At 24.4% G+C, this 26382-nt stretch overlaps 4 protein-coding genes across 5 annotated transcripts; 1 reads left to right on the forward strand and 3 right to left on the reverse strand.

The window, feature by feature from the left end:
• Positions 1-228: 228 nt before the first annotated feature.
• Positions 229-3766, reverse strand: LOC122498558 (coiled-coil domain-containing protein 149). The gene is made up of 9 exons (XM_043606341.1): positions 3536-3766; positions 3128-3300; positions 2741-2960; positions 2052-2218; positions 1894-1966; positions 1432-1516; positions 1193-1337; positions 733-827; positions 229-608 (listed from the first exon to the last, which is right to left on the reverse strand). The coding sequence occupies exons 1-9, from the start codon at positions 3611-3613 to the stop codon at positions 391-393; spliced, it is 1254 nt and encodes a 417-aa protein (XP_043462276.1). The 5' UTR covers positions 3614-3766; the 3' UTR covers positions 229-390.
• Positions 3767-9848: 6082 nt separating this feature from the next.
• LOC122498579 lies at positions 9849-10423 on the reverse strand. Its single transcript, XM_043606374.1, has 3 exons — positions 10405-10423; positions 10151-10330; positions 9849-10060 (listed from the first exon to the last, which is right to left on the reverse strand). The coding sequence occupies exons 1-3, from the start codon at positions 10421-10423 to the stop codon at positions 9939-9941; spliced, it is 321 nt and encodes a 106-aa protein (XP_043462309.1). The 3' UTR covers positions 9849-9938.
• A 378-nt stretch (positions 10424-10801) lies between these two features.
• On the reverse strand, positions 10802-14046 carry LOC122498561. The gene is made up of 4 exons (XM_043606344.1): positions 13627-14046; positions 11855-11919; positions 11585-11764; positions 10802-11016 (listed from the first exon to the last, which is right to left on the reverse strand). The coding sequence occupies exons 2-4, from the start codon at positions 11883-11885 to the stop codon at positions 10895-10897; spliced, it is 333 nt and encodes a 110-aa protein (XP_043462279.1). The 5' UTR covers positions 11886-11919; positions 13627-14046; the 3' UTR covers positions 10802-10894.
• An 849-nt stretch (positions 14047-14895) lies between these two features.
• Positions 14896-25753, forward strand: LOC122498559 (AP-1 complex subunit sigma-2). 2 transcript variants are annotated; one of them, XM_043606343.1, is made up of 5 exons: positions 14896-15145; positions 15366-15544; positions 16070-16178; positions 17567-17704; positions 23536-24093. In XM_043606343.1, exons 1-5 carry the CDS (start codon positions 15143-15145, stop codon positions 23578-23580), a joined length of 474 nt encoding a protein of 157 aa, XP_043462278.1. In that variant the 5' UTR covers positions 14896-15142; the 3' UTR covers positions 23581-24093. The 2 variants fall into 2 exon arrangements, with proteins under 2 accessions (XP_043462278.1, XP_043462277.1); XM_043606342.1 differs by lacking the exon at positions 23536-24093 and adding an exon at positions 25516-25753 and having other exon boundaries at positions 14900-15145.
• Positions 25754-26382: the final 629 nt, after the last annotated feature.

Raw genomic sequence — 26382 nt, forward strand, 5'->3', positions numbered from 1 at the left:
GATTCTGAAAAGTTTCTTCAGAAAAGTATGTAAATATATATTATAAATTATTTTATATGTAGATATTTTAATATTAAATATTAATGTAAAAATAATAATAATGAACTGTACATAAAGCTAATAAAAATTGTCATTTATTGCTAATAATAAAAAAAAATGTTTAAAAATATTTTCTTAATAAGTGAAATTAAACATTTGATTATAAAAAATGGAATTAAACATTTTACATAGAGTAATAAATAAAGTATTTATTTACTTTCTTTTTAAATACAATTTGATTGAATAAATCCATATAGGCAATTTTCATATTGGCATTTTAATGACTAGAAAAAAAAGTAGACTTAACAAAATAATAAAAGTTAATTTTTCAACTTACATGAAATATTAATTTTACGATTTATCTTTGTTTATGTCTTTTAAATTGTTCATTGCTTTTTGTACAAGAGCTTCTAAATTTTGCGGTAGATTCGATGGAATTAGATTCGAGTACGTATGTTTTGTGGAAAATTCACTAATCTCGACGCCTTCATTTTTCATTAATTCTGTCACGTTTACTTCCTCATTGTTCCACATATTTTTTGACGACGCGTCAGAATCAAAATCGTCACCTATATAATATAAAAATAAAATAAATTAATTATTAATAATTTATTTTTAATTTTTAATCTGAAATTATTCAAATACAAGCTAATAAAACTTTTCATTTGATTAAAAAATAAATAAAATTCTCACCAATATCAACGTTCGCTCCTGTATATCCTTCGAGTAGTTTCATAGTCGGCGATTGAACTGCATTGTCTAATTCGCAAATTCTTGATGCCAAAATTCTGAAATCAGAATTGATTAAATTATATTATAGATAAATTTCAATTCTAATTCAATGTTAAAAAAAAAATAAATTTCATTAAATTTCAGTAGATGCATAAAGTTATAATTTGTTTTTAAGTAAAGACGACAATAAATTAAACGCAATATTAAAGTAAACATAAACGAATAAATACTATTCGTATTAAAAATTTTAATTTAAATCAAATAAAACCAAATCAAACTTAAATTAATTTAAATTAAAATTTAAAATAAAAAAAAAATAAGACAATAATTATTAAAGAAAAGATGAAACAATTTTCTAAATAAATAGTGAATTGATTGTTAGAAATAACAATTCGATTTGTTGTTTTTGTTTATCATTTACTTGTTTGCTTTCTTTTGATGAGCTAAGGCCAGAGTTTTGTCATTTAACGCTTCAAGTAGTGCAGCACAAAGACAATGAAGATCAGATATTGCTGCCGAAGCTTTTTGTGGCGTGATATTTGGTCCTTGTTGAAGTAATTGTTCAACTGCAAAAAATAATTTTTTATATAAATTTTGCAGAATGTTACAAAATTCGAATTATTTTCCTTTTTTTGTTAATTTTATTTGTTTTATAATAACCTTGCTTATGAGTCATTACTGTTCCAGCGGCTGCATTTCCACCGAGTTTTATCGAGCCTTTCAATCTTTTGCTATCCAGCATACCCTGAAAAAAAGAATAAAAATTAGAAAATTGATTTACTGACAAATTAAATTACAAATTATAAATTAAAACAAATTTACAAAAAAAGAAAACAAATAGTTTAAAAATAAAGATAAGAAAGAAAGAAAGATATGTATAAATAAATAAAGTCCAAATATAAATTTAGAAAAGAAAATAAATTAGTTGAATTTAATAATAAAAATGAATTTTAATTATAATTATTGAAATTAATTATTGAATTCAAGTTTAAAATTTTATAAACTTAAGCAAAATTTGGAACGAAATATTTAATTAATAACTAATATTTAACTTTATATTTTGAAAAACTTAAGCGAAATTTAGGACGAAATATTTAATCAATAACTAATATAAATATTAACTTTATATTTTGAAAGTGATTGTCTGTTGAGTTCATTTTCCTCTTGTAATTGTTGTATTCTCTCTTGTAAATATCTGTCGAAAAATAAATGAATTCGTTTAATTTTTAATAAAAAGCTTTTCACTATTTTACATATAGTGTATAGAAAAAACTACTCACCGATTTTCATTAACAAGAGAATCTACATCGACAGGTTTAGAGGCACTCAGGGCTTTTGATAGTTCATGATTTAAACGATGTGCTTTACATTTAAAAGCATCTCTTTCCGTTTCTAATTCATGTTTTTCGTCCAAAACTGATTGTAAATCAGTTTGTAATTGACTGCACTGCAAAAAAAATTTTACATTCAATTTTTATGTTTTAAAACATTTTGATTCCATTTTTTAAAAGTTTCACTTTTAATTTCCACAATTCTTGCAATTCTTGCAATTCTTGCAATATTAAAATTGTTGAAAATAATAGTTTTCTTCTTAATAATTTTAATTGATAATTAAATTGAATTTTATGAATTGAATTTCTTTGAAGTTTTTAAAATAAGCATGTTTGTTAATCTTTTTTTAACAATAATTGAATTTTTCCGATGAATTCTTTAATTTTTTTTGAAATATAATCGATTTTGTTAGAATAAAGAATAGAATGCAAATTATGTAATTAATAATTTTATTATTAAGTTTTATTAAGATCTATAGATTAAAAAAATGTTCTTTTGAACAATTTTATTAGACTTTTTGTAAATAATTAAATTCTTTTGAGAAATTATGCAATTATAGTTTGTCAATTAAATATTATAATTTCGTAAATAAAATTTCATCTAGAATTCTGATATTTTGTGAAGAAACTCAAATTACTTTGATGTTCAATTTCTCCAGTTGTTCAATCATTTCCTCTCGTTGATGTGCGTCCGGAGCAAGTTGAGATTCTTTTTGTTCGGTAAATGCTCGATTATTTGATCGCAAAACTTTTATATCAGCTTGTGAGTCAATAAATTTTTGCCTCAACGTTTCAACTTGCAATCGAAGACACTTGTTTTCTTCTTGTGTTTCCATTAAAGATTCCAATGTTCTGAAACTAATTTGTTTCTAAATAAAACAATTTAAAATTAAATTAAATCAAAATAAAACAATTTATGTTCTTTTATTTTTTCCTCTAAGGATTTACAATAATTAAAACAATTAAAAAAAAAATAAAATTTGGAGTAAATAATATTAAATTTAATAAAATATAGGTAGTTTTACCCATTTAATCCCACTGATTCATTCGTTTGTTTTCTTAAATGAACTAATCTCTCTTGAATTTGTTCTGCCATTAATTTATATTGATCGCGTTGTGTTCTACATTTGTCTAATTCTTGACTAAGAACCATCACAGCTTCTGTTTTTAATTGCAATTTTTTCCTTAACATTGCATTCTGTAATAAATTTTATTAATTTTATAAAATTACTCCATAATGCATAAATTAGCATAAATTGACATCTATGATTTCTAGGTTAGAAAAAGTATTCAACATGCGAAAAAATCAATAAGCCTTGAATTTTCTCGACAAAAGTGGTAAAAATTAATCAAAGGAAATAAGGGAAATAAGATAAAAAATAAAAAAACAATGAAGTGTTGTCATATATTATTATTATTAATGCAACAATTACCTCTATATTACAGTCTTTGGTATATTTGCCTGTTTCCTGATTTCCATAATTCATCTTTGCTTCAGGTATATTCGCCATTGTGAAATAAATTTTAAAATAACAGGACTATTAGAAATAGTTATTAACAATTCTACTTGGAGAGAAGATAATTAAATTATTGCTTAGATATGTTTATATTCATGCACTTCTTTTCAGTCTTTGTCTTATTTATATTTATCAACTTTGTTTTGATCGCCATTTTTTTTTAACTGTATTACCAACTGTTTACAAAGACTCTGTTTTACCATCTCTATTTAAGTTGGTAGTACCACTTTCATTTTCTCCTGTTGGTCATCCTGCAATAGCAAGTTGCAACTTGCAACAGTCAACGGACATGGTTGAAGTGGGTTGAAGAAAAGAATTTGTTGCAGTGTTTTTTCCTTTTCTAGGTAAGAATTTTTATCCTTTTCATTAAATTTCTACGTTGATTCTTGTAAATAAGTAATTAAAGATCAGTTATTTATTAAATATTGGTCAAAATAAGTGTAATAGCAATGATTCAAATCACACAACTTCGAGATCATTTATCGTATTTTTTCTTACAATTTTAATTCAATTTAGTCCTTTACTAATTTTTTGTTAAGAATTTTTTTTCAAAGATCGAATAATAGTTTACATTTATATGTAAATTGTAGGATGTAGTAAATTATTAAAAATATTAAAAAGAATAAGATTTTAATAAAGAAAACGGCGAGAAAAATTCAGTAGTGCGCATGCGTTGTAAGTCACGTGACTATTTGAATTTTTTGCAAAAGTTGGCAACACTGATTTCCTGAGAGTCATTTGTAGTGCGCATTGTAGTTGTAATTGTAACGGTTGAAATTCTTGTTTGCACCGATTTCTTCCTCAGAAATATCCATTTATCAATCATTTAATCATTTTCAAAACTGAAAATGTAGTGAAATTTAGTGAAATACAATGTGTTTGGGTATGTAACTTCCATTTTTTTATGTATTCTTGTTTTTTGCCCGCGCAATGACGACACACGAGACGATTTTTCATTGTCGACGATATTTGCGAGTATTTTAACCAAATCGAGTAAATTATCCTTTATTCTCCCTTTAGTAATCGTGAACTATTTTTTTTGTATTGTTCCGCGAATACACCTTTCGAGATTATTTGCGTTGCGAAGTAAACATAACCTATAATCACGTGTCATCGTATAATTGCGACAACAAATATTCGACAATTTTTTTTTTTTGCAGGAAATTTTATGAATTAGTGTGTGGAAGAGGGAAAGAAGATGGCTTTTCCAATTGTTTATATTCGATATCAACGGTCCAACACATATTTCTGATTTCGGAGGGGAATTTTTCATACTTTCAATCGAGTTTTATTTCTTCATGATGGATGGAGGATTCGGAGGATTCTTAGGAGAGGAGCAACGAATAAAATCGCATTCGCGATTCAAGTTAGTCCCTCTTGTCTCCTATAGTATTTTAGTGGAGTCAAGTTGTAATATATTTAGAAAATTTCACCCAGTGACTGCTATATTTCAAATAGTATGAATAAAAAGTAAACCATTCATATTTTTCTGATTTTGTCAATCAAAAAGTGAATTTTCTCCTATTATTTCTCTTTTTTGCTCTCGTAAATTTATTGTTTCAATTACTAATTTTGCTATTTTACTAATTTACAAATATTTTTTGAGAATTTAAAAACTATAAAGATTCTCTGAATTATTTTTTATTTGATTTCTGTTAAGATAAAATTACAAAAAAAAACAAATTTATAAAGCTTAACAACATTGACAGAATTTTTATGTCAGTTAGAAAAAATACGTACTAATTAAATTTTTTCGCAGTTTCTGTTTTTTACTGTTTACAAAGAAACATATTGTTTTTAATTAATTAATATAATTAATTTCAAGTGTTTTAATTTTTAAAAGTGATTATAATATAGTGAATATCGGTGAGTTTAAAAATGGAGTTTTTCTTAATTCTTAATGTAAGTAAATTATATTATTTTATTATTTATTAGTTTACACTAACTTATTAGAAATAAAAATAAAATTTATTCGTATTTTAAAAAAACGCGCCGTTTAACAAGAGCAGAATTTGTTCACAACTTCCGAGCCCTGGTGATTGTAAACTCACCCAAAGTTTTACCTAACCTATTGTTATGTGTGGGTGTACCAGAGCTGCCAGGTACCCTCACCAAACGCAACTGCGCTTGCGCGACAAAAATGCTTCTATTTGTAGAATAAAACTTGTCCATCTAAAGTACTTTATATGTATAATATAAAACGTTTTAAAAATGCGCGGTTCATTTCGCCAATAAGATCATTTTTGTAGTGCAAGCTAAGTTGCATTTGGTAAGGGTACTTCTGATTAGAAGGTAATTTTGTAAAAGAAGAAATTGAAATTGTTAAAAAAAGGTTTAAAATTAAAGTAAAATGTTGAATAAAGTTAAAATTTTTTGAAAAAATTAAAATTTAAAAATTACACCGTTAAACTGAAACTAAATTATAAGTAGAAAAGAGAAAAATGATTTAAATTTAAAGAAATAAATGTCTTTTACAAAATTACCTCCCCTCCTATTATTGATTATTTTAATTTATAAAAAAACACAAATGTGCTTTTTTTTTATAAAAAATTTGAAAAATTCAAACAATAATCAATAAAAGAAGTAATATGTTTTTTAATTTCTTAAAAAACCTGGTATGCCTTTTACAGCTGGTTCGGATCTCATAAGAGATCTCCCGGTATGTACAATGGCAAAAAGCCATCACCACCAGGACCGAATAATGTTTTGTTAAATTATATTCGCAATTAAGCAGTATATTGTCCATCGTAGAAATTTGTATTTCCGGTTGTTGAGGTTCCTCCTTTTCAATGTCCTTGAAGAGATTTACTTAGTACTGAAAAAGAGAAAATAATTACAAATTAATTAATTTTTTAATGTTTTCCATAAAAAAAACTATTTTTTAACTATAAATTTTAAAAACTTACATTTAAAAATGAATGTTGAAAGTGATGGGAAAAATTATTTCTGCAATTCTGCAGCCTCATGTTCAATGTCATCATTCTTGATCCGAAATAGATGGTGATTTTTTATGGAATCCTTTGGTATGATTTTTTCTTGAACAAGTGCAAGATTAAGAATATTGCGTCCTGCATTTACATCTCTTTCCCACGTTGTTTTGCATTTTGCACAATAAGTGTACCGATGGGGACTCTTGGATATTTTAAGTGGTCTCACACAGCGACTACACATTTTTGTTGTATTAAATTCATTTACTTTAACGACTTGCAATTTATCTTTTCCTAATTCCGCTGATCTTTGGAAAAGAGTTTGTTCAATACGTTTCAAAGGAGCTTTAGTGTATCCCTTGATAAAATTAGGTATTTTTGCTCCACCAATTGCAACGAAACAGGGTTTCTTCTTTGTATCACCTACTATCCAATTCACAAGTTGATCAACTTGTCGCTTTTGTGCTGAATATCGATCAATTCGTAAACGCGTTACGGATCTTTTTTGATGAATTGCTTGGAAATTTTGTAAAAGATGTATTCTATATTTTGTTATGCGATGGCGATCTCGAGGATTAGTCATGCAAAAATTTTCCATCCATGGATCCTCAGCAAGTTGCTTGTAATATTTTTGCATGTCTATACCTTTTTTCTTCATTAATTCTCTTCTTCTGTAGTCGCCCATCTGCCATCTCATCATCCAACTACCAATGTAAATAGCTGAATCCTTTTTTACATTAGTGGTTGGATTAGGATCGTTTTCTCTACTGACGCCAGCTAGAGTCGCCCTCGCACCAGGATCAAAACCGCAAAATTTTTTATAACTTCCAACTTTCTTATTTGATTTCACATGTTTTGTGGGTAAATCAAAAATTACTGATACGTCCACACCGTTTGTCGTTATTGTACCAGAAAATTTACCACCATTCTTTAATTTTCGACCTTTTTGGATTGATTTAAAGTTGAACATTGAATTCCACCTTTCTTCATTGTTCATTTCTCTTAAGCGCTTCATATCATCGTCCATTTTATCAACTGCTCTTTGAAGATGATCCTTATTCTTTTTTGAACTTTGTTTCTTTTTTTGTAAAATTGCCTTTTTTTTTTTAATTTCTTGAATAACAGTTGCCATTTGCAAATCTTTTAAAGCAGTATTTGTATAAATGACATGCTTCACGCCTAATGAAATTTGTGGAATTAATGTGAAATTCTTCTTCTTTTTATCATGAAATTCTTGTTGAATCATAATGAAAAATGGCAAAAATTTATGCCATTCTTCATCTTTTGTCAATTTTGTAAAGTCCAATTTTCTTTCATCATCATCATCATCCTTTTTCAGTAAATCAATAGGGAATCCTTTCACTTGACATTTATTTTCTTGCAGCAGGAGATTTAAAGCAGCAACAGATTGTTTATAAAATGAAGGCCTTCTTTTTCGAAATTTCTTTTTTTCCTTATTCTTCTCTTTTTCTTTTTCTTCATTCTCCTCTTTTTCTTCTTCTTTTTCCTTATTCTTCTCTTTTTCTTCTTCTTTTTCCTTTTTCGATTTTTTTCTTCGCCTTCTTGGCCTTTTTTTATAATAGACTTTATCGCAATGTTTGCGATATTTTTCCTGTCGAACATATCTTTCATCGCAATAGTCTGATGTATTTTTTTCTCGCATTTCATCTGGAAATTGTTTTTGAGATTTTTGAAATTCTTTTCTTTGTTCATTTTTAATGCTATTTTTAAAACTCCTAATTTTTATTTTTTCATCATTATCATTTTCGATACGGTAAACTGAACAAATTTCTTGAATTTCATCTACTTCCATATGATTTTTTTCTTCGTCTTCAATTTCCATTAATAGCTGCAAATATCTTCTTAATCGTGATGCTGCATGCGTCGTGAAATTTGTTTTAAAGTTTCGATTCAACACTAAAGCTGCCTCCTGAATTATTGCCGTTCTACGTTCTCCGTCATAAAGTGGAATGTCATTCCTTAATTCTTTATATTCGTTGACCATTGTATTTATTTTCGCATCCTGTTCAGTTACTTTACGTTGAGTATTTACTTTCTGCTTTAATGATATTAAAAATGACATAAAGTCGGGACCATTGTTGGTCCATTTCTCCAACAATGATGGACAATTTTCAACATTTTCAACATTCGTTTCTTCATACAGGCCGAATAATGCCATTGTTGTTGCCTCATACATCATTGATGAAACAACCTTTGCATCTTCTTCAATTCGATTTTTAATGTTTGCTGATTTACATAATTTTCCCAAACAAACTTTTACCGTATGCTTTTCTGTTCCCATTAATTCCAATCTTCTTCTCACTTTATGATGCAACGGTTTATCAATATTTTCATTATCCAAAGTAATTGACTTTCTTTTTCTGTTTGAAGAAACACCAATTGTAGATTTCTCGACACTGTGTTTCTTTCGTTTTGAAGAGGGGCCAGCACCACTTTCAATTGATGAGTCAACACCTATAATTGAAATAAATAGAAATTTTATTAATTTTATATTAAGAGCGATTAAGAAAATATAATAAAAGAAAATAGAATAAAAATTTTACCTTCTCTTTTTGAAGTTGATGTTGAATGGGAAAATTTAGCTTCTTGATTTTTCGATTTCTTTACTGTTGAAGAAGTAATTTTTAAATCGAGTCCAGTTGATGACGATGATGATGTTTCTGTTGGTACACGGTAAACAGAATAAGAAGTAGATGGTCCTGCATTAACATCAGCAACAATTGTTTGCTCATGCTGCGTTTTATCTTTCACGATTGCAACATTAAATTCACGAAATGATGCTAAAAAGAGATAATAATGATGAATTATGTCTTATTTTTCAATACTAATTTTAAAGAATTTGATTTTTTATTACTTGTACTTGGTGGGACAGATGACGGTAGTGGCAATATCTCGGCTGATTTTTGTGAATCTGTTTCACGGTGTGAAAGCTTTTCAGGAAAAGCACTTGGTGCTGAAAAAGAAAAGAATCAAATAAATTAATATTTTTAACCTGCTATCTTAATAAAATGTTTTTAAAATGTACTCAGGTGAAAATGATTAATACGAATTTCAAACGAAATTCGTAGGAATCATTTTTTCCTTGGTTAATTATTAAAAAACTTACATTTTAATCTGAATATTCCACTCGAGCGAAAAGTTTTCTTCTCTGCTTTTCGAGGTTCAGCCTGCTCAGTCTTTGGAGTTGATGACGATGAGAAAATGTTAAATTATCGTCAGATTTTTGTGTCTGTAAGTTACCGTAGAATAATCTGGTTGAATGTCCTTCAAGAGAGTCATTTGTTGCTGAAAAAATAGAGAATAAACAAATAAATTACAATTGTTAACTTTACATATAAATAAAAATATTTTTAAAATACATCTGTTAAACACTAACATTTTAAACTCAATCTTTCACTGGAAGTAAAAGATTGTTTCTCCGGAATTCCAGCTTTCACATTTTCAGTCTTTCCAATTGAACTGGTAGACATTTCTTCGCGAGATCTAGTTGGTGCTGAAAGTTAAAAAGAAACAAAAGAATTAAAATTAAAAAATTCCTCAATTTAAATCAAATACTTGAAGAAAATAATTTTAAAAAACTTACATTTTAATCTGAATATTCCACTCGAGCGAAAAGTTTTCTTCTCTGCTTTTCGAGGTTCAGCCTGCACAGTCTTTGGAGTTGATGACGATGAAGAAAATGTCAAATTTTCGTCAGATTTTTGTGTCTGTAAGTTACCGTAGAAGAATCTGGTAGAATGTCCTTTACGAGATTCATTTGTTGCTAAAAAAATAGAGAATAAACAAATAAATTACAATTGTTAACTTTACATGTAAATAAAAATATTTTTAAAATACATCTGTTAAACACTAACATTTTAAACTCAATCTTTCACTAGAAGAGAAAGATTGTTTCTCCGGAATTCCAGCTTTCACATTTTCAGTCTTTTCAATTAAACTGGTAGACATTTCTTCGCGAGATCTAGTTGGTGCTGAAAATTAAAAAGAAACAAAAGAATTAAAATTAAGAAATTCCTCAATTTAAATCAAATACTTGAAGAAAATAATTTTAAAAAACTTACATTTTAATCTGAATATTCCACTCGAGCGAAAAGTTTTCTTCTCTGCTTTTCGAGGTTCAGCCTGCTCAGTCTTTGGAGTTGATGACGATGAAGAAAATGTCAAATTTTCGTCAGATTTTTGTGTCTGTAAGTTACCGTAGAATAATCTGGTTGAATGTCCTTCAAGAGATTCATTTGTTGCTGAAAAAATAGAGAATAAACAAATAAATTACAATTGTTAACTTTACATATAAATAAAAATATTTTTAAAATACATCTGTTAAACACTAACATTTTAAACTCAATCTTTCACTGGAAGTAAAAGATTGTTTCTCCGGAATTCCAGCTTTCACATTTTCAGTCTTTCCAATTGAACTGGTAGACATTTCTTCGCGAGATCTAGTTGGTGCTGAAAGTTAAAAAGAAACAAAAGAATTAAAATTAAAAAATTCCTCAATTTAAATCAAATACTTGAAGAAAATAATTTTAAAAAACTTACATTTTAATCTGAATATTCCACTCGAGCGAAAAGTTTTCTTCTCTGCTTTTCGAGGTTCAGCCTGCTCAGTCTTTGGAGTTGATGACGATGAAGAAAATGTCAAATTTTCGTCAGATTTTTGTGTCTGTGAGTTTCCGTAGAAGAATCTAGTAGAATGTCCTTCACGAGATTCATTTGTTGCTGAAAAAATAGAGAATAAACAAATAAATTACAATTGTTAACTTTACATGTAAATACAAATATTTTTAAAATACATCTGTTAAACACTAACATTTTAAACTCATTCTTTCACTAGAAGAGAAAAATTGTTTCTCCGGAATTCCAGATTTTAGATCTTCAGTCTTTCCAATCGAACTGGTAGACATTTCTTCGCGAGATCTAGTTGGTGCTGAAAATTAAAAAGAAACAAAAGAATTAAAATTAAAAAATTCTTCAATTTAAATCAAATACTTGAAGAAAATAATTTTAAAAAACTTACATTTTAATCTGAATATTCCACTCGAGCGAAAAGTTTTCTTCTCTGCTTTTCGAGGTTCAGCCTGCTCAGTCTTTGGAGTTGATGACGATGAAGAAAATGTCAAATTTTCGTCAGATTTTTGTGTCTGTGAGTTACCGTAGAAGAATCTGGTAGAATGTCCTTCACGAGATTCATTTGTTGCTGAAAAATAGAGAATAAACAAATAAATTACAATTGTTAACTTTACATGTAAATAAAAATATTTTTAAAATATATCTGTTAAACACTAACATTTTAAACTCAATTGTCGTTTTCTCTTCATTATGTCAATACAGTAGATACTGGTACATGAATTTCTGTAAAAAAAAAAGTTTTGTTAAAAAGACAAAATAATAAGGGTGCAATCTAATGACATCGTTTTGCATTGGGTTTTGTAATTAGGCTATTTTGGTATTTTTTAAAAATTTTAGCAACTACAAGCTACTACTTGTGTTAATATAATTATATATTTTTTTTTCTAGAATTTCCATTACATTAAATTCACAAATTATTAGAGATCAAGCAACTATTTACAAAAATGATAATAAAATTCTTTAAAACGAAATTCAATTAGTAGTTTAAAAAAAATCTTTGAAATTCAATTATATTGTCTTGAAATTAGAAAATAATCAATTATTTGAGAAAATCATTTTCAAAAAGATGAATTATTTAACAAAATTTTCATTAAAATAATTATAGTTTTGATAGAAATTTGAAAAAAGTCTGCATAATATAATGTAGAGAATAAATAATTTATAAAGTTTCTAAAATGAATTCTTTTAATAGTCAAGTTACAAAAAGCAAAGCAAATAACGATGCCATGGGACTGCACTCGGGGACTTATTTTATCAACGATTATTTAATAAACTGTCGAATAACGTTAAAAATTAAATGTACACACGATAATTAAACGATCTATGTAACAATCGGGATTAATTGAAGAGAAAAAATTACTTATTAGTCGCTTTTTGAGTGTAACAATTTTTTAATGCCTCATCAGAACAAGAGGTATTATTCATTACTTTAAAAACGAAATTAACCCGCGTGATATTGTTATTAATGAATAGAGAAAAGAAAACACGTATGTACATAAAATTTCAAAAAATTTAACGTTATCCGTATGCCCTAACGATGGATCTATCGTTAAAAATTGTATTCGTTGCCGTAAAACAGCTTTAGTCCTTTCAGTATGCCTTTAAAAGGCTTTGCCGTAATACAGCTTTACGTCCGTTTTGCCTTAATAAGGCTTTGCCGTAATACAGCTTTAGTCTTTTCAGTATGCCTTAATAAGGCTTTGCTGTAATACAGCTTTACGTCCGTCTGCCTTAAAAAGGCTTTACCGTAATACAACTTTACGTCCGTCTGCCTTAAAAAGGCTTTACCGTAATACAGCTTTACGTCCGTTTGCCTTAATAAGGCTTTGCTGTAATACAGCTTTACGTCCGTCTGCCTTTAAAAGGCTTTACCGTAATACAGCTTTACGTCCGTCTGCCTTAATAAGGCTTTGCTGTAATACAGCTTTACGTCCGTCTGCCTTAATAAGGCTTTGCTGTAATACAGCTTTACGTCCGTTTGCCTTAATAAGGCTTTGCTGTAATACAGCTTTACGTCCGTCTGCCTTAAAAAGGCTTTACCGTAATACAGCTTTACGTCCGTCTGCCTTAATAAGGCTTTGCTGTAATACAGCTTTACGTCCGTCTACCTTAATAAGGCTTTGCTGTAATACAGCTTTACATCCGTCTGCCTTTAAAAGGCTTTACCGTAATACAGCTTTACGTCCGTCTGCCTTAATAAGGCTTTGCTGTAATACAGCTTTACGTCCGTCTGCCTTAATAAGGCTTTGCTGTAATACAGCTTTACGTCCGTCTGCCTTAATAAGGCTTTGCTGTAATACAGCTTTACGTCCGTTTGCCTTAATAAGGCTTTGCTGTAATACAGCTTTACGTCCGTTTGCCTTAATAAGGCTTTGCTGTAATACAGCTTAAGTTCGTCTGCCTTAACAAGGCTTTGGTACTATTGCTTACCTGTAACACAGTTGAGCATGAAGTGCCAGTCTCGTCTCGGGCGCCTGCTTATATACCCGTGTCCCCACCACTTCGAGCGTCCCCACCAGTGCGCGCTTGTACTACTAGCGCCGTGGTGATGTACAAACTATTTCAAGCATATTTTCGGTAACTCGTACCACGAGTCGATAATGCAGAAAGTGAAATTACCTATAGTTGTGTCAAATTTCAAAATAAAGAATTTGTTGGTAAAGCAGTTTTGTTTTGTTTACGATAATCTGTGCAGAATGGAATATACAAACGTGTTGTATAATTAATTAAGATAAGTATTGTTTTTTAATGAATAAATAAATAAGTAAATAAATAGTTTAATTATTTTAATGCGAATTAATTTTTTTTTTCAGGTTTAAATTATAGGTGCAATATATGACAGTAAGGAGAAGAAGAAAATTAAATTGTGCATTGAGGTTAGTTTTACTTTTAATATTATATATATATAATAACATATAGTAAATAACAAATAATTAATTTATTAATTATAAATAACAATATTAAAAAAAAAATTAATTGAAATTTATTTTTATCAGTATAAATCTTGATAATCACACAAATTAATATTAAAGGTATATTGAAATTGTTTTTATTTTTTAGGTTAAAAATTCCAACCATACGTCAAGTCATAATAAATTTGACACATACCATAAGGAAACGAGCGACACCAGTTCGGAAAATTAATTAGGATAAATATTGTCTTGAAATTTTATTTTGAGGTTAGTTTTAATGTTTAATTATTGTTTATAGTAATAAATAGGTATATTTTTATTCTTTTGTTTTTAACTCTATATGTAGGCTTCTCATGGAAACATTGTTTTATTGAAATTTTTTTTTTAAATTTAAAATTAACCTTAGAAGAATAGAAAATGTTGACAAAGAAACCAAAGAAATTACAGTTCCTCTACGGGTGACTTGTCTAAACAGATAATCTTTGATTCGCTGCTTTTTTGACAAGATGATTACTAAAATATTATTTTGAATAATTTAGCCCATTTGCTGAAAACAATTTCTTGGATAAACTCATTTTATTAAGTAAACGTTTGTGTAAAGCCACATTATATCGAATGACATTTATATGGATTTAACGTTTGACATAATTTGTAATTTGGATCAAATTACATTTTGGACTTTTTAAAAACGGGGATATACAGGCGCCCCAATCAAATATGTTCGCTCTCGACTGTGTATTAAACGTTTTAAAAATGCGCGGTTCATTTCGCTAATAAGATCATTTTTGTAGCGCAAGCGCAGTTCCGTTTGGTGAGGGTACCTGTCAGCTCCGGTGTACGTGGAATTTTTATCTCATTTTATGATATTTTTTTTGTTTTTTACATGGTGCTATTGTAAATTTAATAGTGTATTTACCCTTGAATCAGGGTTTTTTTCACTCTTATTATACATAAATTTTCATTTTGATTCTTAAACAGTAATATAATAGTTGTGTTTTTGTGAAAGAAAGTTTAGTTGTACACACATTGTCAAAATGGTCAGTATGAAGAATATTTTTCTCTTTTCATATTTTATTTCGTAATTTATTATATATATATTATATATTAAACCACTATTTATTTATTATTTTTATTATAAATATTATAAATTTACTAAATGCTTATTAAATTGTTATTTTACTTTAGGAATTTTCGGTTAATATTATTCTTTTCTATTATTGAATAATTATTATGATTGAAATTAATTCTTCTTTTCAGATGCAATTTATGTTATTGTTTAGTCGTCAGGGAAAATTGCGATTACAAAAATGGTACGTCGCGCACCCTGATAAATTGAAGAAAAAAATTACTCGTGAATTGATAACGACAATTCTTGCAAGGAAACCAAAAATGTCGAGTTTCCTGGAGTGGAAGGATGTCAAGGTTGTTTACAAAAGGTAAAAAAAAAGCTCTCTATTGCATTATATAAAAAAAAAATTTTTTTTGCACCTAAAATATAAAGTTTCCTCATGGAAATATTTATTTTATACTTATATTCGAACAAATCCTTGTTACCATTTTTCTAAACGAAACTGAATTTTTTCTTCCTTATTTTTATTCTTAAAATTGTAATTATATTTTTAGAAAATTTATATTTGATTATAATACGTTATTTATTACAATTTTAGTTAATTTACTTTTTTACTAATGACTTAATAATTAGTTTCAGTTAGAAAATTGCTTTTTGAAATACGATGAAAGTTTTTAACTATTTTAACATATTTTTCTCCTAAGAAGCTTAATATTTCATTATTATTGTTTGTAAAAATAATAATTAATTATATTGAAAAAATTAGAAATACTAAAAAAAATTGCAGGATTTTAGGGGAAAAATAGGAAAATTGTAGGAAAAATATTATAAGATTAAAAAAATTATTAATATAATATTTTTAAAATATTAAATAAGTAAATTTTTTTCTCAGATACGCTAGTCTTTACTTCTGCTGTGCAATTGAACAAAACGATAACGAATTACTGACTTTGGAAATAATTCATCGTTACGTGGAACTTTTGGATAAATATTTTGGAAGTGTGAGTTATTTTATGAGAATTCTTTACACATTAATATAATATTTAGTTACGTAATTTGATAATCATTTTATTATAATTTTTAACATATTTATTTTTATTTTAATAATTGCTATATTATAATAGAGTCAGGCGGTTAATGATGACTAAAACGTCGCCGATAAATTTAAAATAATTTTAAAAAATTGCAATAAAATTCTTCACAAGAATTCAATTATTTTTATAAATAATAGAATTCTTCGCGGAAATTTAATTATTTTCAGTTACAATATTAATAAAATTTCCCCAAAGAATTTTAATTCTTTTAAAAAATTCTATTAAAATTATTCCATGAAATTCAATTATTTTCAAAAATTTTTCGTAAGAATTAAACGATTTTCAATAAAACAATATTAAAATTTAAAGAATTTAAAAAAATTGTAATTTAACAAATTTCTGTTTTCTGGGGGAAAAAAAGAAAATAATTTTTTCTTTTTTCACTTCTCAATTGCAAATTTTTAACAAAATCTTAAGTATTTATATTTAAAAGAATTTAAAAAATTTCTATAATTTCTTTTTTTTTAATCTCGATTTTTAACAAAATTCCATTTTCTTCAAATAAATGAAAAAAAAAAAAATGACAAACTTCTATTTTATAATCACAGTTTTTGTAAAAAAAATTTCTGTTCCTTCAGTATTTTGAATTAAAATTATGCAAAAAATTTAATTAAATTCAAAATAGGTATTCTTCTCTGAATCAGTTATTTTCAATAATTTTTAGGAATTTTTTTGGAAATTGAATTATTTTTAAAAAATGACAGAAAATTTGTTTAAAATACATTTAAAATTCATGTTTTCAACTCAGCATTAAGAAGTTTCTAATTGTTTGAAAATACTTTAATTAAATAATTTAGAAATTCAATTAATTTCAAAATTAGTTTGAATTAAAAATATTTTATAAAAACTAAATTCTTCAGAATTCATAATTAAAATTAATTCAAAATTTAAATTTTGCCAAAATTTTAAATACAAAATATTTTTGAAATTTATTTTTTTAAATAACATTTCAACTACTTTTTTAATTATTCAATTATTTATATTTGTTTAAGATTCTTACACGGGCTTATTTATTATTTTCAATAATTTCGAGAAAGTTGTTTGAAAATTCAATTATTTAAAACGAAAAAACAACTTAAAGTTCACTTAGTAAAATATATTTAAAATTTCTATAATTTCTATATTTCCAATCACAATTTTTAACAAGACTACAATTTTTTTTTTTTTGAAATAATTAAAAAACACAATAAAGTTATTTGACGATTAATTTTAGTGGAAACATAACGAATTGACCCCAATAAAAATTTCTTTTTTTCAAATAAAATCATTTAACTAATAAATTTTTTTCGAAATAGGTTTGCGAGCTCGATATTATATTCAACTTTGAGAAGGCTTATTTCATTTTGGATGAATTGCTGGTCGGTGGTGAGATTCAGGAAACAAGCAAAAAGAATGTACTGAAAGCGATTGCGGCCCAGGATCTTTTACAGGAGGTTAGTCATGGCGATGTACCCATTGAATTGTGATTTGTCTCACTTGATTTTTTTCCAATTTTTCACAATTTTTTTTTTTTTTTTTTTAATATTCATGATAAAATTTTTTCGCATGTTGCGCTTTTAAAAAAAAAAAGAAGACAAAATTCAGAAAATATTTTTGAAACGAAAGTTAATTAGAAAAATGGAAAGGAAAATTAAACGCAACATAATTTGTTTCGTATATTATTAATTTTCAGTATTTTAAATTCAGTTTATCTGAATTTTGACTAAGCATAATAATTTTTTGTAACGTCTCAATTTATCAAAATTAGTCTTTTTTATTTATGTAATGTTTGTTGAGTTTATCGGTAGTGTTAATTTTTCTTAGAAATAGTGACAACTTTTTTCAACCTAATTTTTTATCTTTAGAAAATCGTTTTCTTTAGAACGGTATTTTAATATTTATTTTCTTTTATTTTTATTTCAAGCTTTGTTCAATTTCTCTATTTCTTCTTCTTCTTTTTGTTATACCAAAAAATAATTTTTCTGCCGAAAGACTTTTTTCTTTATTTTTTTTTTTTAATAAAGAAAAAGTAAGAGATTTTTTTGATAGAGAGAAAATAAGAGATTATTTTGATAGAGAAAAAAAAATGAGAGATTCTCTTCGAGTAAAAAATGAAAGATACAAAGTTGAGGGAGTTTTTAATAATTATAATATATTTTTTGTTTATAGAATATTAATATAAAATATATAAAAATATGCATAATAATCAAAGATTAGAGATCAAATAATTAAATTTGCCAAATGAGACAAAGAAAAATCGTGGCTAAATGCATGCGAAACGCTGAAAATCTTTGCATTAATTTTTATTTTATTCGTGTTAATTAATGTTTATAACCCCCCTTTCCCCCCTCAATTTTAACATGGTACAAAATAAAAAATGAGTCTTCTTAGAAATCTGTTTTGTAAATTAAGATTTCTATCAGCATGCATAAAATAATAATAATAATTTTAGTCTCAATGCCAATGAAATTTCAAAAAATGAATAAAAAAACATTTCTAAATTTTCTAATGTTTATAATGAATGAATTTATTATTTATTACTGCGATATTAAAGGAAGGAAAAAAAAAAATTTTTTGTTTCAAAAAGTATGAAAAAAATTTTGTTTTAATTATTATTCTTTTTTAATAAATAATTTTTTATTTTAGTAAATAATTCTATTTTTATAAATAATTTCATAAATAATTCTATGATTTTATTACTAATTTATATTTTTATTTTTACATTAGAAAATTTAGATAATAAAAAAAAAGAAACACTTTTTTTAAATTGTAAATTAAATTGAATAAAAATGTAGAGGAACAAAAATATTTTTGAAATTCTTTGGCTAATGTTGAAAACAAAAAAAATGGTTACAGTTTCTTTCTATGAAACAAAAAAAAATTGTTGTACAAATCTGTTAAATCGTCTGCATGATCAATGTGCACATGTCTGTGATCAATTTTAGTTTTTTTTCTGTTTTGTTTTCATTAATTTTAGGCGCATGTCGATATTGTAATTTTATTTTCTATATTAAACACACACAAAAAAAAACAATAGCATAATACAAAAGAGAATTTATAAATTTTATATTATTTATTTTTTCTCTTAAATTTTTGTCGCGCGCTTGCCTTGAAATCGTTCTTCACTTAATATTAGAATGTATATTTGCTTAGCGTATCAGCATTCCCATAGAAGAAAAATAATAAATTTTCACACATTTTTTCCAAAGAAAAAAAAAAGAAAAAATATATTTAGAATTAAAACAAAGAAAAAGACTCGATTGTTGATGTTTTTTCTACTTTAATAATTTTTTATTCCTCTTGATCTTTGTTTTTGACTTTTTTTTTCAATTTTTATTTCGTGGTATATGAATTTTTTTTTGTTTGCTATCACAACCGCTCTAGTTTTTAATTCCGCGAAATACTCGCTTTGCTATTTTTCAAAGACTTATCAAGTGCAAAGACTTCGTATTTTTAGTTGCAAAAAAAATATAATGTTAGGTTTTCTGGTAGTTTTTTAGGAACGAATTTTTTGAAAATAATTATTTAGTGTTAATTTAATTGAATTGTATTCTAAAGATTAAAATAAATTATTTAGAAATAGGAACAGAAGGGAATAAAAATAAATATAGTGAAAGGTAAAAATAAATATGAATAAATATAAATAAATACGAATAAATAAATAAAAATGCAAATAAATAAATAAAAATACAATAAAATAAATAAAAATATATTGACGTATTTACGAATCGAAAAAATAAAATAAAATAAAATACTGATTTAAATAAATTAGAATAGAAATAATAATTAAGCAGGAAATATACGAAAATAAAAATACAAATAAATAAAAATATATTGAAGTATTTTTTAATAGAAATAATTTATAAAATAAAACATTCAATTAAATAAATTAGAATAGAAATATTAAACAGGAAATAATATTATGCGAAAATAAAAATCAAAATATACAAACGAAAAAAAATTCTAGTTAATAAAATACACTAGTACAAATATTATTTAGATAAAAAAATAATAGAAATAGAAAATAATAAATAGAGAATATAATTAGAAAATTTAATTATGTAATTTTGTATTTACATAATAAATTACATAATAAGTTAATGAGAAACCTGATTGAAAAAAGAGATCAACAGACGCTAAAAATAATTTATTTATTGGTAAATTATATAAAAATTATATTAATTATATTTATTATATTAATTAAATTAATTATTATTATTAGTTGATTAATATTATTTCATTATTATATATTAATAATAAAATAATTATTTTATTGATTGACAATTGTTTCGCGAATAATTCCGAGAAAATTAAAAAATAATAATTCATTATTAATTAAAAATTAAATAAAAAATAGAAAAAATTAACTGTTTTAACTTAACTAAGAAAGAGAGATTTATAAAAAAATAAGAAAAATACCCAAAAATAATTAGAAAATTAAAATAATAATTAAAATAATTAAATTAAAACAAGAAGAAAAATTGAAATAAAATATTCTTGATAAATCTCTATTTAAATGGATTGGTTTTTTTTCTATATACCAAAAAAAATTTGTCAGCTTTTAGCTCGCTTAATTTTGTTGTTTTTTTTTCTCTTTTGTTTATTTCGTGAACGGTAAGAAAGGAAAAATTTATACGATCGTAAAAAAGATAGTGAAAGTAAAACGAATGAATTAAAAATACAAAAGAGGATTATTTATTTTAAAAATATGGCAATGCTGCTGCGCATAATCATAATGTTGACAATGTATATGTATACGTTTTAAGACTCTAATAAATGACCTTTATCAAGTTAACCTACTCTTTAATATTAATATGTAACGCTATTAGTGTAGTGAGCAAAATGCTAAGTAGCGACTTATAATATTAGCAAAAATAAAAAATAACCACTGTTTCTCTATAGAAAAAAAAGAATAAACGTAGAAAGAACGAGTTCAAAAATAAGAGTAAGAAAAAGTAAAACAAAAAGAAAAAAAAGTATCAGGCTCCGCACTCGTCTACAAAAAACCAACTATATTTAACTATTTTTTTTTACGAATTTCTACTATTTGAATATTTTATTTTCAAATATTTTAATAATTTTTAATAATAATTTTTAATCATAATTTTCTTCGAAAGAAATTAATTATTCAATACAATTTTGATTAAATTCCTCGAACGAATTCAATTATTTATTATAAATAATAAAATTCTTGACAAAATTTCAATTAATTTAATACAATTTTAATGATATTTTTCGAAATAATTAAATTATTTTATTTTTATAAATTTTAATTAAATTTTTCGCGAGAATTCAATTATTTTTACTAATATTAAAATTCTTCACAGGAATTCAATTATTTTCAATACAATTCTCATTAAATTCCTCGAAAGAATTCAATTATTTAAAAATATTTTTAATAAAAAATTTTTCAAAAAAGTTTATTTTTTTATTAGACATTTTAATAGAGTTCTTTGCAATAATTCAATTATTTTCGCAAATAATCAGATTTTTTGCATGAATTCAATTATTTAAAAAAAAAATTTAATAAACTTCATTCAATTATTTTTACTAATATTAAAATTCTTTGCAGGAGTTCAATTATTTTCAATACAATTGTAATTAAATTCCTCGATAGAAATCAATTATTTAAAAATATTTTTAATAAAGAATACTTCAAAAAAAGTTCAATTATTTTCCAAAAATTTAATAAAATTCTCAAGAATTCAACTATTTTATTCACAAATAAAACAAATCTTACAAATGAATTGAATATTGTTTTCATAAATAATAAAATTCTTTGCAGAATTATTTCAATTATTATTAATTGTTATTAAATTCATAACAAACAATTCAATTATTTGCAAAATTTTTCATAAATTATGATTAAAAAATAAATTATTATACAAATTATAATAATATTTCTCGCTAGAATTCAAATAATTTTTCTTAAGAAATTCTATTATTTAAAAAAATTAAACAAATTTCGTCAAAAAATATTCAATTATTCTTATAAATAACAAAATTCAATTATTTCAAAAAAATTTTATAAAATTCTCAAAAATTCAATTATTTTTAAAAATAATATATTTTTTAACATGAAGTCAATTATTTTAAAAAAATTTTAAATAAAATTTGTTGCAAGTATTCAATAATTTTCTCAAAAAATAAAATTCTTCGCTGGAATTCAATTATTTTCAATATAATTGTAATTGAAATGTTCGAAATTCTTTTCATGAATAATAAAATTCTTTTTTTAGGATTTCAATTATTTTTAATACAATTTTAAGTAAATTCCTTAAAAAATATAAATATTCTTAAAAATTTTATTCAAGATCTTCGAAACAATTTTCTTATTTTCAAATATTTTAATAAAATTCTTCGCGAGAATTCAATTATCTCCACAAATACTAAAATTTTTCACTGAAATTCAATTATTTATTTATTTATTTATTCGTATGAAAATTTGTTCGTATTTTAATAAAAATATAAAATTCGTCCCAGGATTTCAATTATTTTCATAAATAATAAAATTCTTTGCAGGTTTTCAATTATTTTTAATACAATTTTAAATAAATTCTTCGAAAAATGTAATTATTTTAAAAAATTTTAGTTTAATTCTTCAAAAGAAATCAATTATTTCGATAATTTTTGATAAAATTCTTTATAAGAATTCAAGTTTAAAAAAATATTTAATTTTTCAACAAATTATTTTTTTCTATTTAAATAATTGAATTATCTTTAAACTTTCTAAAAAAAATTATTCAAAACTGAATTTTAAAAAGTTATTAATTTATTATTTTTCTAAAAACTAATAATTAAAGTTTTGAATAATTTTATTTAAAAATTTCAACAACAAAAAATGATTGAATTTTACTACTTCTTTTCAACCTTAAAGTTATTTTTTTAAATAAATTATCGAGTGCGAAGCCTGAGGTTAAGAAAACGTAAAAAAAAGTCAGTTATAATTTTGAATAATAATTTCAATAATTATTGCACTTCAACTGATAGACTGAAAATTTAAATTCGAATTTACTGAAATGTATTCTCAAATAATATTAAATTTAATTTATTCACTATAATATACATTATTGATTAAAATTAACATGTTGGTCTCTTTGATTTCTTTTTCTTCGTTTTTTTATCTAGAATTAATTTTAAAACTCGGATTTATTGTTTAGAAAAAAAAAATTGTACAGTTATACTTAAAAGAAATAAATCGATTTTTAAATAAATTTTTACTTGTGGTGTGAGAGAAAAAAATTTTCACCTATAGATTAGTTAGAAATTTGTTTCTTTGTGGAAGGACGAGGCTCTCGATGGTGCTCTACGGGAAGTAGGGCTTATTTAGTCTGCTCTGCAGTAAATAGGGCTCTTTTAATGGAAATAATCGACACATCAAAAAGTGACTGCCAGAGAAATCAATCAACTTGGGCCAAAAAAAATAAAAACCAAAATAAAAAAAGAACAAAAAGTAAAAGAAAAAAAGAAAAAAAGAAACAACAGCTGGACGATGATTCATCACTTTTTAGAAATATATTTCTTTTTTTCTCGTCTCCTCTTATCTTCGACTTCCAATTCCAAAACATTTAGACTGGATTAATTTTTTGCCATATTTTTCTACGAATATATTTATAAAGAAAAAAAAACTTTTTAATATCCTGTACACAAGGAAACGTATTATAATATACAAAGTAATATATTTTAATAGATTAGGAAAAAATTTCGAATTATAATTTGTAGTGTTTGAAAGTAGTTTTTCTATTTTTAGAAATATGTGCATTAGGCGTAAATATTGTAAGAATTTAAATAATAATTGTGCACATAAACTCAAAATAAGAAAGGATTCATAAAAACGATAATTGAGAAATTTTCCTATCGAATTTTTTTTTTAATTTTGAATAAAAAAAATTGGCACATGAGAGAAAAAGAATTTTTTTCTTCTATTTTTTTCGCTTAAAAAATAAAAACATCAAAATATTAATTTATTGATATTTATTTTTCCAGAATTTGATTTTTTACAATTTTTACTTTATGATAAAAATGTCGAAAAAAACTAAAAATTAAATTAATTAAAATTAATTAAATACATTTTTTAAATTTTCCAATTAAAAAAAATATGTTTTTGATTGAAATCAAAAAGCAAATTAATAAATATTAAATAAAATGAAAACATTTTCGTTTTTAAAAATCTTTTCTTACTTTGCAATTGTTGTGAGTTTATTGCCTTTAAAACGAAACAAATATATATCTCTGTAAATATCTTCCTCGACTTAAAAAATAAGAAAAAAAAAAGTAAAAAAAAAAATTCTACATTTTTGTAGTATGTAAAAAACTGCGTCAATTTTAATGTTCAATATGCAACAAATTGTCAATAATAAAATACTTCCGTGATCTTTAGAATTTCAGCGATATTTATTTACTTATAATTTAATTTACCCATTAATTTTTTCTTTCTGCTTCAATAAGCCACCCTGGGAGAATTTATTTTTTTTATAAAATTTTATTTATTAGAAAACAATCCGTTTTCCTGGCAAAAAAGAAATTTCTTTTTATTAAAAAGAATTGAATTCAGTTTTCTGCAATTTTTATTCATTTTTTTTAAAAATTATTTCAAGTGACAATTTTTTTTTTTAATTTCTTTTTTATTCTCCACACAATTTTAATTGTCCCGTTTATTATAAAAAAAAATTTATTTTGAAAAATTATTTCCATAAAAAAGTGACTAATTTTTCTTATTTTCTCTTTCTTTGAAGTTTATAAAATTAAAATTTCCATTTTTCGGAAATTATATTTGAAAGTAATTTTTCTTTAAAAAAAAAAATTACTTTCTTTTGTGGTGAAATGAAAAAACATTCAAAAATAGAAAAAAATCAAAAAAGTGTATTTTTGAAAAGAAATTGGTGCAAATTTGTGTGTCAAAAAAATGAAAGAAAAAAAGAAACAAACAAAGAAAATCAATGTTTAAATTATATGAAAAGGGTTCATTGTACATCATTTGAAGCTGCATCGAGAAGATAACTTTTTGCAAACTATAATAGGTACGTTTACTCATATTTTCTTATTTTTTTTTATTTTCCGATATTTAAATATAATTATAATAATAATATAGAATAATTTTTTGAGATAATAATGTGCAGCGTCAAATTAACTTGATCCCTATTCATATTTTGAATAAAAGAAATTTTTTCTAAAATATAATTTAAATGTAAAATATAATTATATTAGAAAAAAAAAAATTTGCAAAAAAACTGTTGTGAATAGAAATTTTTATTTTCTGTTTCAGGAGGAAACACCTCAGGGATTCTTTGAAGATCATGGATTGGGATAAATTAATCAGCTTCTCGATGGATAATCGCTTCGTATTTAGAATAAAAAAAAATATTCCTCTAGGCTACAATATTGCGTATCATCTCAATATTATGATGAAATTTCAAAATTTGTTCGGTGGGAGAAGAATTTTTTTTCGGGTAAAATACTTTCTAAAACTGAATCAATTTTTTTTCGACTGAATTGAAAAAAAAGTTAAAATTAAAAAAATAATTGAAGAAAAAATGTTTTTTTATATTTTTATTTTAATATTTTTTATTAATTAGAATATTAATTAATAATGTTAAAATATTAATAACAAATATTATAATATTAATAATTATAATATTAAAATCTTAATATTTTAAATTTTCAGTCATTTTTCTCACTAATTTTCGAAATGAAAAATAATTGACAAAAAATGTCAATGACTCGTGTTGAAAAATTTATTTATTAATATTATTATTTCTTTCAATTATTTTTTCTATTTTTTCCATTGTTTACCAGTGTTTTCCAGTGCTTTTTTTTGTCAATCAATGTAAAATAATTTCCACTTAAAATATCAGTCAAATTAAAAATGTTAAAATATTTTTCTATTTATTGAAAATTGCATTTAATTTCCAATTTAATTTTAAATTTAAATTGAATTTTAATTTATTTGTTCCAATTTAATTTCAAATTTAATTTGGAAATTTTAAACTTACATTTATTTCAGTTTAATTAGAAATTGAATTGGAAATTTATTATTTATTCCAATTTAATTTGAAATTGAATTGTAAATTTAATTTAATCTATTCCAGTTTAAATTGAAATTTGATTGAAATTTTAAACTTATATTTAATTC

This window comes from Leptopilina heterotoma, unplaced genomic scaffold (genome assembly GCF_015476425.1).
Source record: "Leptopilina heterotoma isolate Lh14 unplaced genomic scaffold, ASM1547642v1 Lhet_152, whole genome shotgun sequence".
In the NCBI taxonomy this organism is placed as follows: Eukaryota; Metazoa; Arthropoda; class Insecta; order Hymenoptera; family Figitidae; genus Leptopilina; species Leptopilina heterotoma.

Bases quoted from the DNA above. Each gene is read 5' to 3' on its own strand.
- LOC122498558 (XM_043606341.1), bottom strand. From the start codon at position 3,613: ATGGCGAATATACCTGAAGCAAAGATGAATTATGGAAATCAGGAAACA. The intron at 828-1,192 runs GTAAATGATAAA...TTCTGATTTCAG, and splicing joins CATCAAAAGAAAGCAAACAA to AATTTTGGCATCAAGAATTT. The intron at 609-732 runs GTGAGAATTTTA...TATATTATATAG, and splicing joins AGGAGCGAACGTTGATATTG to GTGACGATTTTGATTCTGAC.
- LOC122498579 (XM_043606374.1), bottom strand. The intron at 10,061-10,150 runs GTAAGTTTTTTA...TTTAACTTTCAG, and splicing joins TGGAATATTCAGATTAAAAT to CACCAACTAGATCTCGCGAA.
- LOC122498561 (XM_043606344.1), bottom strand. From the start codon at position 11,885: ATGAAGAGAAAACGACAATTGAGTTTAAAAT. The intron at 11,765-11,854 runs GTTAGTGTTTAA...TCTATTTTTCAG, and splicing joins ACGACAATTGAGTTTAAAAT to CAACAAATGAATCTCGTGAA. The intron at 11,017-11,584 runs GTAAGTTTTTTA...TTTAACTTTCAG, and splicing joins TGGAATATTCAGATTAAAAT to CACCAACTAGATCTCGCGAA.
- LOC122498559 (XM_043606343.1), top strand. The intron at 15,545-16,069 runs GTAAAAAAAAAG...TTTTTTTCTCAG, and splicing joins GTCAAGGTTGTTTACAAAAG to ATACGCTAGTCTTTACTTCT. The intron at 16,179-17,566 runs GTGAGTTATTTT...TTTTCGAAATAG, and splicing joins TGGATAAATATTTTGGAAGT to GTTTGCGAGCTCGATATTAT.